This window comes from Toxotes jaculatrix, chromosome 7 (assembly GCF_017976425.1).
Source record: "Toxotes jaculatrix isolate fToxJac2 chromosome 7, fToxJac2.pri, whole genome shotgun sequence".
NCBI lineage: Eukaryota > Metazoa > Chordata > Actinopteri > Toxotidae > Toxotes > Toxotes jaculatrix.
In genome coordinates this window covers 15,029,375-15,042,386 of record NC_054400.1, presented here as the reverse complement: position 1 = coordinate 15,042,386, position 13,012 = coordinate 15,029,375, and the positions used below count along the sequence as shown (strand labels likewise).

Here is a 13,012-nt window from a genome sequence, read left to right as displayed (position 1 = left end):
CGCGCTCGCGTCAATCCGCTGCTGCTATAGGCCTATTGTGCCTGCATCTATAATCTATCAAACTATGAGATCATATGTGTGTGGCCCTCATGTGAGATTAGGCCTGTGTTTTTTAAATCGTTTTAGGAAATGCACAGACTGAGTTCACATGGCATCTGGATGCGTTGGTAACAGGCATGAATTAATAGACTGTTAATGAAGATGAGTCCAGGACCTCTGTCCACCAGTGGAAACAAATCCTGTCATTTTTGTCATCCATCTTCTCTGGATATATGGGATTGGTGATTGATCACCTCAAAAGTTTGGGGGAAAAAAAAAATCTAAATCTCCTTTTTATTTTCAGCCTAATTTTGCCTTTAGTCGTTTTCCTCTCACATCAGTGGTTAAAAAAAAACGTTAATACAAGAGTGAAATATTCCCACTCACTCTGACTTTAGCAGTAACAGTAACAAGTTCCTCTGCTCAGTCAGAACAGTTGGGCGGATAATGCAATTGTTTTCAGGTAGAAGGGGTCAGCGGTCATTTTGGGAGGTGTGTGGTATGAATGATTAATGCTGCAGGGACAAATCGACAATGTAAATTAATAAATAATGTTTCAGAAAAAGAAATAACGCGGCTGCTTGTGTGTAGGTCAGTGTGTGTACGTATTTGTGTGTGCGTGTTTGTTTGTGTGTGTGTGTGATTGGCTAGTGTCGCGGCCGTGATTTGGGCTGCGGATACCGATGCACCGTGCAGACCTATGGGAGCGCAGGAAAAGCAGAAGGGGGAGGGCAGAATAGCTGAGGCGGTCTTGACTCCATTTGTAATGAAGGATCTGATGAGCGGGGCTCAGATCAAGGCTGCCTCCGCGTCCGCGAGGGCAATACGGGAGAGGAGTGAGCTAAACGAGGAAGAAATTGCAGCCGCTTTGAACGGAACTCAGGCTCCGCTGTAGCCGCCGGTGACTGGAGGCAGCGGAGCGGACGAGCCGCGGTCTGCGCGCAGGAAGGGAGGGCAGACGGACGGCGCAGAGAGAAACAAACCCGTTGATATTTCAAAGCTGCACAGGGAACATGGTGGATTTTTGAGAACCTACAACTGCAACAACTGGACTGTTGGATTTAAATAATAATAACAATAATAATTCAAGGAAAAAACAAAGCAAGCCTGCAGAGCGCGCGGGAGCAGGATGAGTGTGTTTTCTGCAGGGAGGGCAGAGCAGTGCGTTTGAGGTAAAGGCCCTCTGAGAGACCATCCAAAACACACACACACACACACACACACACACGCACACACACACATGCCAGATAAAGGCTGCGGTTAGCTTATTTTATGTCAGTGATACACACTTTTAAGAGCTGCTTCCACTTTAAACAACATGTAGGCTTAAGTCACAATTCAGCTGTAAACACACCGAAGAATTTAAAGCTCCAGTTTATCAGGAATTTGTGTTTGAAACACAAAGACTGAATAGTGGTGTAATCAATATAACCACTCTATTTAAAATGTAGTCTGTCATCTGGATTGTTAATATCACATAAACATGCGTGATCAGTAGCGGGCTGTATCCTGTGGCCTTCTTCTTCGAGAACAATGTTAAAGTTCAAGTTCATGTTCAACATTTAATCTCCTTTTAAGTGGAAGCCTGTAATTAGGTTATTGGATCAGTCGCAGTCTAAGTCACTGGACGCCATTATAATGTAATGTCATTATCCTCATGCTGTTTTGCAAAGACTGTAGGTTCTTAGTGGTTTTTCACCATCATATCACTGAGCGTATAGATAGATAGATAATAAAGGCCAGCACTGACCACCTCTTTGTGTGTCCTTTGACAAAGTCTCAACCAAACAGCAATTGTGCAGGAGTTTGTATTTATTATTAGTTTATATTTATTTCGTTTTATAGTTTATGGTTAGGACATAAGTGTTTTTTTTTTGTCCTATGGATTTCAAAAATCTAAGATTGATTATTTGTAGTTTTGTTGAGGCTACCCTTAATTTGCCCAATCAGACATGCAACTGTGATATGAAATATTCAGTGACAATCACAAGGTCTGTAAGACGCCTCGTTGTCACAGAACAATTTCGCAACAAATGTTTTACACTAGTAAAAGGGGCGAGAGTGTGCTTTGTGTGTGCAGGACCCACAACAAACCAGATTCAAAGCCCCTCAAAACCAAACGCACACAATGCTGACCTTTTTGACTCTGTCTGTGTGTGTGTGTGTGTGTGTGTGTGTGTGTGTGTGTGTGTGTGTGTGTGTGTGTGTGTGTGTGTGTGTGTTTAGCAGTGGGACATGGCAAACGGAGGGGACCAGTTCGGTCTTGCAGAGCGTCCGGACTCGGACTGCATGGATTCCCCAAAAGAAAGCAAACAGGAAAATCCCAGTTACACTTTAAACTCACCACCTTCCCCGCAGACAGCGTCCAGCCAGCAGGTATCTACGGCCTGTTCTGCGGATCGTGATGTAATTATTGTTATTTATAATGTTAATTATTTATTTTTATGTTATTTTTAAATTTGATTGATCTTTGGGTTGAACTAACTTCTTGGACCAGTTTGTGCAGTCTTTGTTTAAAGAAGATAAAGCACAGAGAATTTTATTGATGCTACCCAACCCGCAGAAGAGCATTCACCTCAATGTGTAGTATTTTTATTTTCATTCACCAAGGATTAGGCTTATAGTCAATCATAAACCAATAAATCACCATCCCAAATGTACGAATCACCATAAAAATACTTTTATTTTCTAAATTTAATTTTGAAAAAAATAAATAAATTGAAATTGCAATTCATTTAGAGACCGTTGTCCTGCTTTAACTTTCCTTCCAGAAGACTTCCTCTTCATTTGTAGTGAGCTCTGTTTGTATTTTTGCTGCAGGGGATGGAAGGAATCAAAGTTTTCCTCCATGACAGGGAACTGTGGACAAAGTTTGATGAAGTGGGAACTGAAATGATCATCACTAAGGCTGGAAGGTAGGAGGGACAAATCATTATCCACTGACTACAGAAAATAAATTCTGACTTTGGTTATATTTATTTTGTTTATCATGTTTTTTTTTTTTTTTTGTTTTGTTTTTTTGGTAATGTAGACATCATGGAGTTAACTAAAACTTTGTAATCGAACTGAAAGAACCAGAATTATTTTTTATGAATCTCTGGCCCAACAATATATCTCGGGCAAAATGTACAATATACATGGCGCACGTCATCGTTTTTTTTTTAAACTGACTGTGTTTCCTGTAGGAGGATGTTCCCCAGTTACAAGGTGAAGGTCACAGGCCTCAACCCAAAAACCAAGTACATACTCCTGATGGACATTGTCCCCGGGGACGATCATCGCTACAAGTTTGCAGACAACAAATGGTTCGTATATCAGAGCAATCGATCAAATCTACAACACCCCAAAACCTGTGATTTTTAATATTTAATGTGATCAAATACAACCTATTATAATGTTTGAAGTATTGAAGATGCAGTGGAGCTGTATGTCTGCACAGGTCAGCTGTTTGTTAATGTCTAACCGTGTTCTCATGGTGGGATGACAGATTGAATTCTAAATAAAATAACTTTATTGATATGGTGGGGGAAAAAAATCAATTGTCTTTATATCCTGATCCGTAAATTTTAAACCTCCCAAATTTAGCACTTTTGCGCTCACGAGGCTGTCAGCTTATTCCGACTATATCAGTCTAATAAACCAGTAAATGGAAATCCCGGTAAATCGTGCTGTTGTGGGTCTGTATCCGCCTGCGCACTGTGTAAAGGTCGGGTCCTTCTTACACAGACTGGGGTGGCCTAGTTCCCCGTGTTTCCCCCCCGTGTCTGCCCGCCGGTTGGATCAGAGTGTGAAGGGTTCACCGGGCGGACAGGCCGGATTAAAGTCTCCCGTTCAACGTTTGTTGCGCTGAGGGGGAAATCCGGACAGAGCACTGACTCTACACTGAGATCCATCAATGTAACGGGCCGGTAACAGGACTTTTTCGTGTGTGGATAAACTTAGTGTGACACAAAGTCCCAGCTCAGAGCATCATGGAGGCGCTCGGTGTTTACAGAGTCGGTGTTACAGCCTGGAGGCAGTTTTGAGAGATAAAGTTTTTTGTGTGTATATGTGTGTGTGAGTGAGGGGGGTGATTGATCCCCTCAAATAGAACAGGCTGTAATTTTTTCCACAAAATATCATGATGCAGAGACATAACATAGGCCAGACTACATGCAGCTACATATGATGACTATTTCTTCAAGGCCTTTATTCTCGCTCCAGAGCTGAAACGTCTTTGGCCCTGACTTTAGTATCTGCTCTTCAGCTAGACGTAGAATAGACCATTAGTTCTTAGATTCGATGGTTTAAAGTGTGGCCCTTGTTGTTGTTTTAGTTTTGTGGTGATTTATTTCAGCATTTCGCTCGGCGCCTCACACAACAACATCTCTCCAGCAGAGAATAACAGAGGCTACAGCAACTTTGGAGGAGACCGAATTAATTTGGGTCGACTAGGCTGAGGTCCAGATGTGACTATCTGTGTAAACTTCAGCAAAACATGGTGCGTTTTGTGTCTGTCTAATTAAAGCGCCAGATAGGCCTTCTGCAGCCGGCGGCAGCGCAGGCCTCCTGCGCCACAGGGCGCCGGGCAGAACCGCGCTCAGACAAAACCAACTGTGATCAACTGAGCGTCAATGTCTGACCATTTTCTTGTCTGCCTCTTTTTGTTTTCTTGGCCACATAGGTCGATAACGGGAAAGGCAGAACCCGCGATGCCGGGTAGGCTCTACGTCCATCCGGACTCTCCCGCCACCGGGGCGCACTGGAGCCGCCAGCTCGTTTCTTTTCAAAAGCTCAAACTCACCAACAACCACCTGGACCCCTTTGGACACGTGAGTCTGACTTATTGGTAACATTTCTGAAATGTGGTGGATTTCTATTTCTGAACAGACAAAACAAGAAAAACGTGTTCTTTATCTGTGTTTGCTTGAATTGAAATAATAATAATAATAATAATAATAATAATAATAATAATAATAATAATAATAATAATAACCACCTGGGCCTTTGCAGCGCAATTGTAGGGCTACAGTTTTAGGCTATTTCATATAAAACGTCGTTTAAAAAAACAAAAACAAAATGCGCATGAGGATACAAAATCATAAACCCTCCCATTAAATCTGATCATGTCAAACATCCATCCTATGCATTTTAAATAAATATCTGTGGGTGATGTTTTTAATTTAAGGAGACTAATTATACAAACTATAGTCACGGGACCAGCTCAGCAGACAGGCATAACCCGAGGCATAACCCATTCAGGCCTGAGCTCAGGTGGCAGCACATAAAACTCAGCAGACATCACAACACAGCACAAATCACCACGAGGGCAGAGAGGACACGTTTCAGACTCCACGGAGCTGGGACTCGTTTCCCGCCATGTCCAAACACTAATTACCTTACAATAACTGCTGTATAGGCTATACATTGGGTTTCAAAGCGCGCAATGAACTGTGCGGCGCGCCAGCAGGTAGCCTATTCTTTTGCGCAGCCATGTGTGTGTCCGCGCGGAAAGAGACATAAACATCATCTTTTCAGGCTCGGTAGGATAAATTAGAGGTAATGATTTCAGTGACTTTATTAACGTCCATTAGCTAATGCATGTCACCGGCGGAGTCGTCACTGCGATTAAACCGAACGCCCCCCCCCCCCCCCCCCCCCCCTCCAGCCCTGGATAAACAAATGTGCTCCAATTAAAAAGCACTTGTGGAGTTGTCAGTGTCGTGGGAAGTTTAGACGGGATGCAGAGAGTTGTTATAGTTTTACATCACTGGTATGTCCAAACCAAATTTAGCAATGTTAGAGCCTGTTGAGTGGAGAAAAAAAATGCTGTAGTAGGAAGTGGTCACCAGTAACAGTGCAGTAACTTAATCAGCCGAACTGGACTGTCAGGTTACTGAACATGAACATTAGGATTTTTACATTTAGGCCTTGTCTACCAATGTCCTGTCCTGTGGGTTCTGGTCTTACCTGTGTGTTATTTGGTTGAAAGAAAATGGTCACATATGCCATAATTGATGAATTGATTAAAGTAAACAATGAATAATGTGCTTCACTAATCATCTTGTTTTCAAGATGGTGGCTACTTTTGTTTCATGTATGAATTTCTAGTGACATTTACATTAAAATAAGATTCTTCATAAGTTGTTGGTATTTTTTTTTTTTAACCAAAGCAGGTTTTAAAGAATCTTATTATTATAAACCTTGGCTAAAGTCTTGGAGGAAATAAAAATCAATTATTTATTTGTTTTTCATCTTGACTTACACCAGTTTGATCCTGCTAATATGTAAAGCACAAATCCCTGTCTTAGAGTTTCATGTCAGCTAAGAAATCTTGGTATCTTGAATTTAGGTGGGCTTACCCTCCACATAAGTCTCCACTCCAGTCCAGGTCCCAGCATGTGCTGGTGTGTTTCTGGAAACGCAGAGACAGTTCTGTCAGCCTCACCCTCTCAATCTCTCCCTTGTGCAGATAATACTCAACTCCATGCACAAATACCAGCCTCGTCTCCATATTGTCAAGGCGGATGAGAACAACGGCTTCGGCTCAAAAAACACAGCTTTCTGTACCCACGTCTTCTCCGAGACTGCCTTCATCGCTGTCACGTCCTACCAGAACCACAAGGTAGGCCCGGCACAGGGCACATTACTGAAACAGGCTCAAAAGTCAGGACCTATCCTGCCCACATGTTTTAGAGAGGTTCCCCTTGAACCTCTTTTATGGATGTAACTACAGTAAAATACTGGAGGTTTTAAGAAAAAATAAATACAGTAATATTGAAATCACTCTGAGTTTGAATATGAAGTGTAACTGATCTTCTACTGGCTGGAGCTATAGGCTGCCTCATAATTATTCTAACGATTATGGACATTGATCTCAGACTCTTATGCGTTCAGATCAAATCTGTTCTGTTGTCAGATTTGTGACCACTTAGATAAATGCATGAGGTTTCGCCTTTGGACACACACCCTCACACATGTGTACATGCATGCACACACACAAGCATGATTTATTTTCAGACATGTTTACAAATACTCAATAAGGACACATAAACAAAGAAGATGCAAATTGACTTTCTGGATACAAAATACAGACAGTTATACAAACAGAGAAAGAGTGTCTGCAAGGGTATTTTTGTGTGTGTGTGTGTGTGTGTGTGTGTGGGTGGGTGAGTATGTGTGAGTGTCGGTCTGTAATGACCTGTTTCTTTCCCTTGATCTTGGCTGATCCAGTTTCCTCTGTCTCTACTTGAAAGACAGATTGCTGCAGCTTTAAGCCTCGCACTCTGCTGATATATTTTTCATGAGATGGCTTCAATTTGATCACATTTCATGACAAGTCATAAATAACATGAACAAATGTCAGCTAAAGTTTTTTTTATTCAAAGCTATTTTCCTTCATTTTTACATAGTATGTCCTGTTAGCATAATAGCTCACCTGACAGAAATAGAGGTCTAAATTCATCACACATTTATGTACAGTGTTAATGTTTTTTTTCATTTCTTGTACAATTTAGCTTATAAACAAATGTGTAATTTCATATTGTTTTATTTTATGTATTTAATAAAATGTGTATATAATGTAGTGTAACAAATATGTAGATTGTATTTTAAATTTTACTACTGATTTATATTATTATCAGTATCGCAGAAGTAGTAAAACAGAGTGAGAAGGACAAAGTGACCCCGAATTAGTTTTAAGTTTTGCAAATTATTGTTTTTATTTTCTGAACGTTTATATTTGTTCCATCATAGATACAGTAACACATAGATCTGATCTCACATTACCAAACTAAATGTAATCTTCTGGTACGATATAGAAATTAGAGCTGTTGAGCAGTAGTTTGGTGGAGGTCGTTATCAGTATTATCTGCACTTCAAAGTTTGTTTGGACCTGAGCTGGTGTCAGATCTCCAGTCCACTTGCCTCCTGTGTGATGGACATGGTCTTCAGCCAAATGAAATCCTTCAAAACACGAAGGTTTCCCGCCATGACATCAGTGAGAAAAGTTTGAGGACTTAACATCAAAGCTCTCAGCTTTGGACCTCTAAAAGCTTTGGCCTGAAATCCTTAAACCTGGCGGCTGTTTGGGTAAACAGTTTATTCTGTGTCAGCTGGCGAGAACACTGTCCTCTCCGTTAGAAACGTCAGTGGCTGAGGAATGTTGGCCGTGCAGAGCTTCAGTGGGGCTGCTTTTAACATCTGCAGGGCCTCTGACTAATAGTAAACTATTGACTTTCAGTCAATGAAGAGAGAACAGTTAAAAACTGAATGTGCTTTTGCGCCTGTGTGTGTCTGTGCATGCATGAAACTGTGTGTGTGTGTGTGTTTGGGTCTGCGAGCGTCCTGCGGTGTAATACCGGTGTCTGAGTGAAAGGTTTTTCGTGTGTCATCCTCAGATTACGCAGCTGAAGATCGAGAATAATCCTTTTGCTAAGGGCTTCAGAGGCAGTGATGACAATGAGCTGCACCGCATGGCCAAGCTGCAAGGGTGAGTACAGCTTTGTCAGTGTGTGTGTTTGTGCTTCCAGTGTCTGTGCGTCAACATTTATAGGAGACAAAATCTGTTCTTCCCTCTCTCTCTCTCTCTCCCTCCCTCCCTCACCTAAGGGGGGAGGTTGTTATGATGGGGTACATATGGTCAAAGCTGTGTGTGTGTGTGTGTGTGTGTGTGTGAGAGCGTGAGCGGAGCCAAGTGATATAAAGAGATGTGAGCCATTGTCACCTGAAGGTTGATCTCAGCCTGAAACCTGGTCCAAAACGTGCAGCGCAAACACAACACGCGCCGAGCATCAGTTCCACTGCTGCATTGACAGATAGATGATATCACGTTGCTGCTGGTCTATTACTGCTGATCAGCTGATGGCCTTACATGGTGTCTGTTTGTGTGCTCAACTGCTCTCCATTCAAGGGGAGGGAGAGGAACGAGAACAGGGGAGGAGGAGTAGGATGGAGGGAGGTTTGTGTTAAAAGCAGCACCCCTGTGTTATTGTGCTGCTGTGGCTGGTGGAGAGGAGAGGAGAAGAGTGTATCTGAAGTGACACAACGATGGATGTTTATTTTTAGAGCGGCAAATTATCTCACAACAGCACTGACTGTGTGTGTGTGTGTGCCTGCATGTGTGTTTGTCTGAGAGTGTGTCACTATCTCAGTGAGAGTCAGGGAGATGTGGCCCGCTGTCCCCTACATACCACAGAGTTCACCGAGAGGCCAGTGTGTACGGCGAGAGATCAGAGCTGAAAGGATGGAGAACGGCAAAGTAGACTTGAAAGAAAAGGAAAAGAAGAAGAAGAAAAAAAACAAGACTGCAAAAAATACAACCTGGCAGAATTGAATCTAACAAAAATATCTGTACAGAGTCAGGAAAGGCAGTTTGGGGCTTTCTGCATACCTGAGGCCTTAACAACATCGGATGCAAATCGCTGCTATTGCTGTAATTCTCGACCCACTTCTCTCTTTCTGTTTCAGCAAGGACTACCCAGTGGTACCCCGCAGCACCGTCCGTCAGAGAGCCTGCTCCGCCGGGAGTCCTTTCAGCGGGGAGGGCCGGGGTCTGAGGGGCTCCCCCGAAGCTGTAGGATCCCCTTATAGCTGCGAGAACAGCTTGAACAGCAGCAGCCCCCAGGAGCTGCTGAGCGCTCCCCCTGGTCACTACGCCCTGCCTCATCCTCACCTGCAGCATGGCCAACAGCCGCAGGTCTACCACTGCACGAAGAGGAAAGGTAGGAGGAAGCTGTGCGTCGGTACCTTCACTGCACTATGTAAAAGAGAATTACTGCCTTAGTCAAGCTGTAAATTGAATAGTTTAATATTCACTGAATTATTGTAATAGGTTTTGTATAGTGGAAACAATTGTGTGTTTATCTCATTTTAAAAATTATTTATGACTATTATTACTCCTCCTAATGTTTCCTTATTCCAAGTAGGAAAATATCCTTTGAGCAGCCTTAAGACTGATGATTACTGACTTCTCTTATTTGTGGTTTTGTGCCAAAATATTCATGGTGAAAAAAAATTTTTATAATAAATTTCATAAATTTCATAATAATTAAATTTCTGTTAGCGGGTTACAAAAGGACCACCCCAGTGGCTTTACATGTTTTTTCCTATCGGCTGCTAATATACATACTCAAAGTTATTGCTGACGTTTTTCTAAACTTCACACAAGTTTTGAAAGCATCACATTCATGAGTTAGGTTTAAAATAATGATCATTCACGTAACGCCTAACTAAGAAAAAAGAGTTACCTTTTTTTTGACCATAAAGGACAGATGTTGGTTTGGTGGTGTAGGTAGTTTTTGGTGAAAAAAAAAACCTTCATCAGGAATTTATGAATTTTGTTTGACTGAAATGCAGCTGTGTGCAGGAGTTGATTTTTTATTTTTTATTTTTTTTTGTTCTGTACTACTGTGTGCCAAGACTACTCCTTTTGCATACCTGGGAAGCTGGAAATCAACTTAAAAACCAGATTTACATTAATTTGTGCTGTGACTGGCCTTCAGTTTGTGTTTGCAGACTGTGTGTAATTAGCATCAGATTTACTGAGGCAGCAGCCGAATGAATGAATTTATGTTCATGGCTGTTCGTTTACACATGCTTGCATGGGTCTATTCAGACGTATTAATCAGCGACAAAAGTAACGATGACCGTGCCACCACCTCTCCACTTTTCCAGAGAAGGAGACTTGTGTTGAGATTCATTTTAGGTCATAGAATTCAGATGAAAAAAAAAAAAATCAAAGCGTAACGAGGCTGAAAATACCAAAATGTTAAATTCTAATACATTTTCTAAGGCCGCAACTAAACCCAAGCCGAGAAACACGATTTGTGTTACGCTTAACTGATCACTTCACTAATCATGGGTATAATTCAGGTGACAGGTAACCAGTGCTTTAAGGCCTGCGTGACAATTTGAAAAAAAAAAAAAAAAAATACATGCCTGTCTCTACATGTGGAATCAGTCTGAGGAATATAAACTCATACATAAAACATAACCTTTTGTTCATTCAACAAAACAAGCCAGATGTTGTAAATATTAAATATTGTCTAAACACAAGGAGCCACAGAAGCAGTTTGCCCAAATAAAACACATATTATAACTATAATAAAATTATGATTTAATTCAGAAACTATGATCACAGTGTAAGTAAACCTGAAGGTGACTTGGACACATTTTGGTTGTAACCTATTAGTTAAAGAGACAGTTTTACAGATTAACTGCACTTTAACCCTGGCATTATGTTTGTACCTGAGTTAATGTCATACATACTTTAAAAGCAGCCAAACTAATTCAATTTTTTTTTATGTGTACATTTTGTTCTTGACTCAGATATTTGAACTGTCTAATGAGGGAAGTCGGAAATTATGAGCTGGAACTTTTCCAGTTCTCACTTGCTGTGAAATGGAAAATCAACACAGTATTTTCTCTCTGTCTGTCTGCAGTGGAGGAGAACTGCCCTTCAGGAAACCGCCAGCACCCGTACAAGAAACCCTTCACTGGTAGCTCACCAAGCGAAGGCGAGTCTTACTATCACCCCTCCTCCTTTCCTCCTCCTCCACCTGGTCTATCCAACAACACTGCCCTGGGTCTCACTGACTCCCCCTACAGCTCAGACATGGGGCAGCGTCAGGCGTGCATGTTTGCCGGCTCAGAGCCCAGACTGGATGAACTCAACTGTACATCCTGGTCGTACGCCTGTCCCCTCCCCTCTGCCATGACCCCAATGGAACCCTACCCACCATATACCCCGCATCCTCCCTACAGCTCCAGCCCTCAGGGCTCTCGACTTAGTGCCATAGCCCACCAGAGCTCACCACCGCTAGGAGAGCACATCGCCCACGATCCCTACCAGAGCCAGAGCTCCGGACCTCCATCTCAGAGCTCCCAAAACATTCACAGCAGGCAGCTCAGCCCTCCGCTCAGAGAGTATCCTCGCTACACTCCCAACCTGTCCCCTCCTCTATACCACACGCTAGAGACACACACGCACATCAGGTGTGGGGTACCAGAATGGAGTGCAGCCTCTTAACTGAACCAGGGGGACGTACCTAAAACAATGATTAGTAGACAGAGAGTCTCAAACTCAATGACCCTTCTTTCTGGTCTTCGGAAAGATGCTGCACCGTATACAGACTAATTATGATATTACCTTTGTAATATAATTGTGAAAAGTGTGCTCTTGTGCCGTGTGAAGAGGTCTGATCTAATAGCCATGTTTTTTTCCCTGTGCTGGATGGAGGAGTGGATTGTTAAAGACTGGACTTGGACATCCATGAAGCTTCAGATGTTTAACAAAAAAAAAAAAAAGAAGAAGAAGAAGAAGAAAAAAAAAGCAGCACAATCAAAGTTGTAGTTGTTCATCTTTTCATAACTCAAAGACTGGTCATCCAAATGTTTGCACTGTGAGCCCTGTTAAGGCCAGACCATGAAGAGCAATAGGCTGTTTTCTTCTCAATGACTCTCACTCTTTGCATTGTCGAGGATGTGAATTGTGACCCAGTGTCAGACAGGCAGTAACATTTACTGACCAAAACAATCTCAGCTCTCACAGCAGAGTCTGAGGGAGACATTCTTTCTCTTTAGTGGAGCAAAACACAGCTCCATGCTCAGTCTCAGTGAAGGAGAAAAGGCATGAGTTGTCTTGTGTGTGTGTGTGTGTGTGTGTGTGTGTGTGTGTGTGTGTGTGTGTGTGTGTGTGTGTGTGTGTGTGTGTGTGTGTGTGTGTGTGTGTGTTTGTGTTTATATGTAAAGCCTATGTCAGCTCAGCTCAAGGATGCTATGAGTTAATTTCCAATGAGACAGGCAGTAGTAGCTGCAGGCTCTGCAGCATAGAGATAAACAGTTTGTTTAGACCACGCTACAGGCTGGAGGACCTGTAAACACTGTTTCCGCTGCATTCTGGGTAAATGCACTACTCAACGTCACACAGCTGTCACCACTGTCCTCTCAGTCACCCCTGGCTGACCAATTAGCGTTCTCCGTTCACTGACAGCCA

At 42.4% G+C, this 13,012-nt stretch overlaps 1 protein-coding gene across 1 annotated transcript; it reads left to right on the top strand.

The window, feature by feature from the left end:
• Positions 1-2,274: 2,274 nt before the first annotated feature.
• tbx5b (T-box transcription factor 5b) lies at positions 2,275-12,046 on the top strand. Its single transcript, XM_041042586.1, has 8 exons — positions 2,275-2,445; positions 2,860-2,954; positions 3,225-3,344; positions 4,703-4,850; positions 6,491-6,643; positions 8,418-8,509; positions 9,487-9,740; positions 11,460-12,046. The coding sequence occupies exons 1-8, from the start codon at positions 2,275-2,277 to the stop codon at positions 12,044-12,046; spliced, it is 1,620 nt and encodes a 539-aa protein (XP_040898520.1).
• Positions 12,047-13,012: the final 966 nt, after the last annotated feature.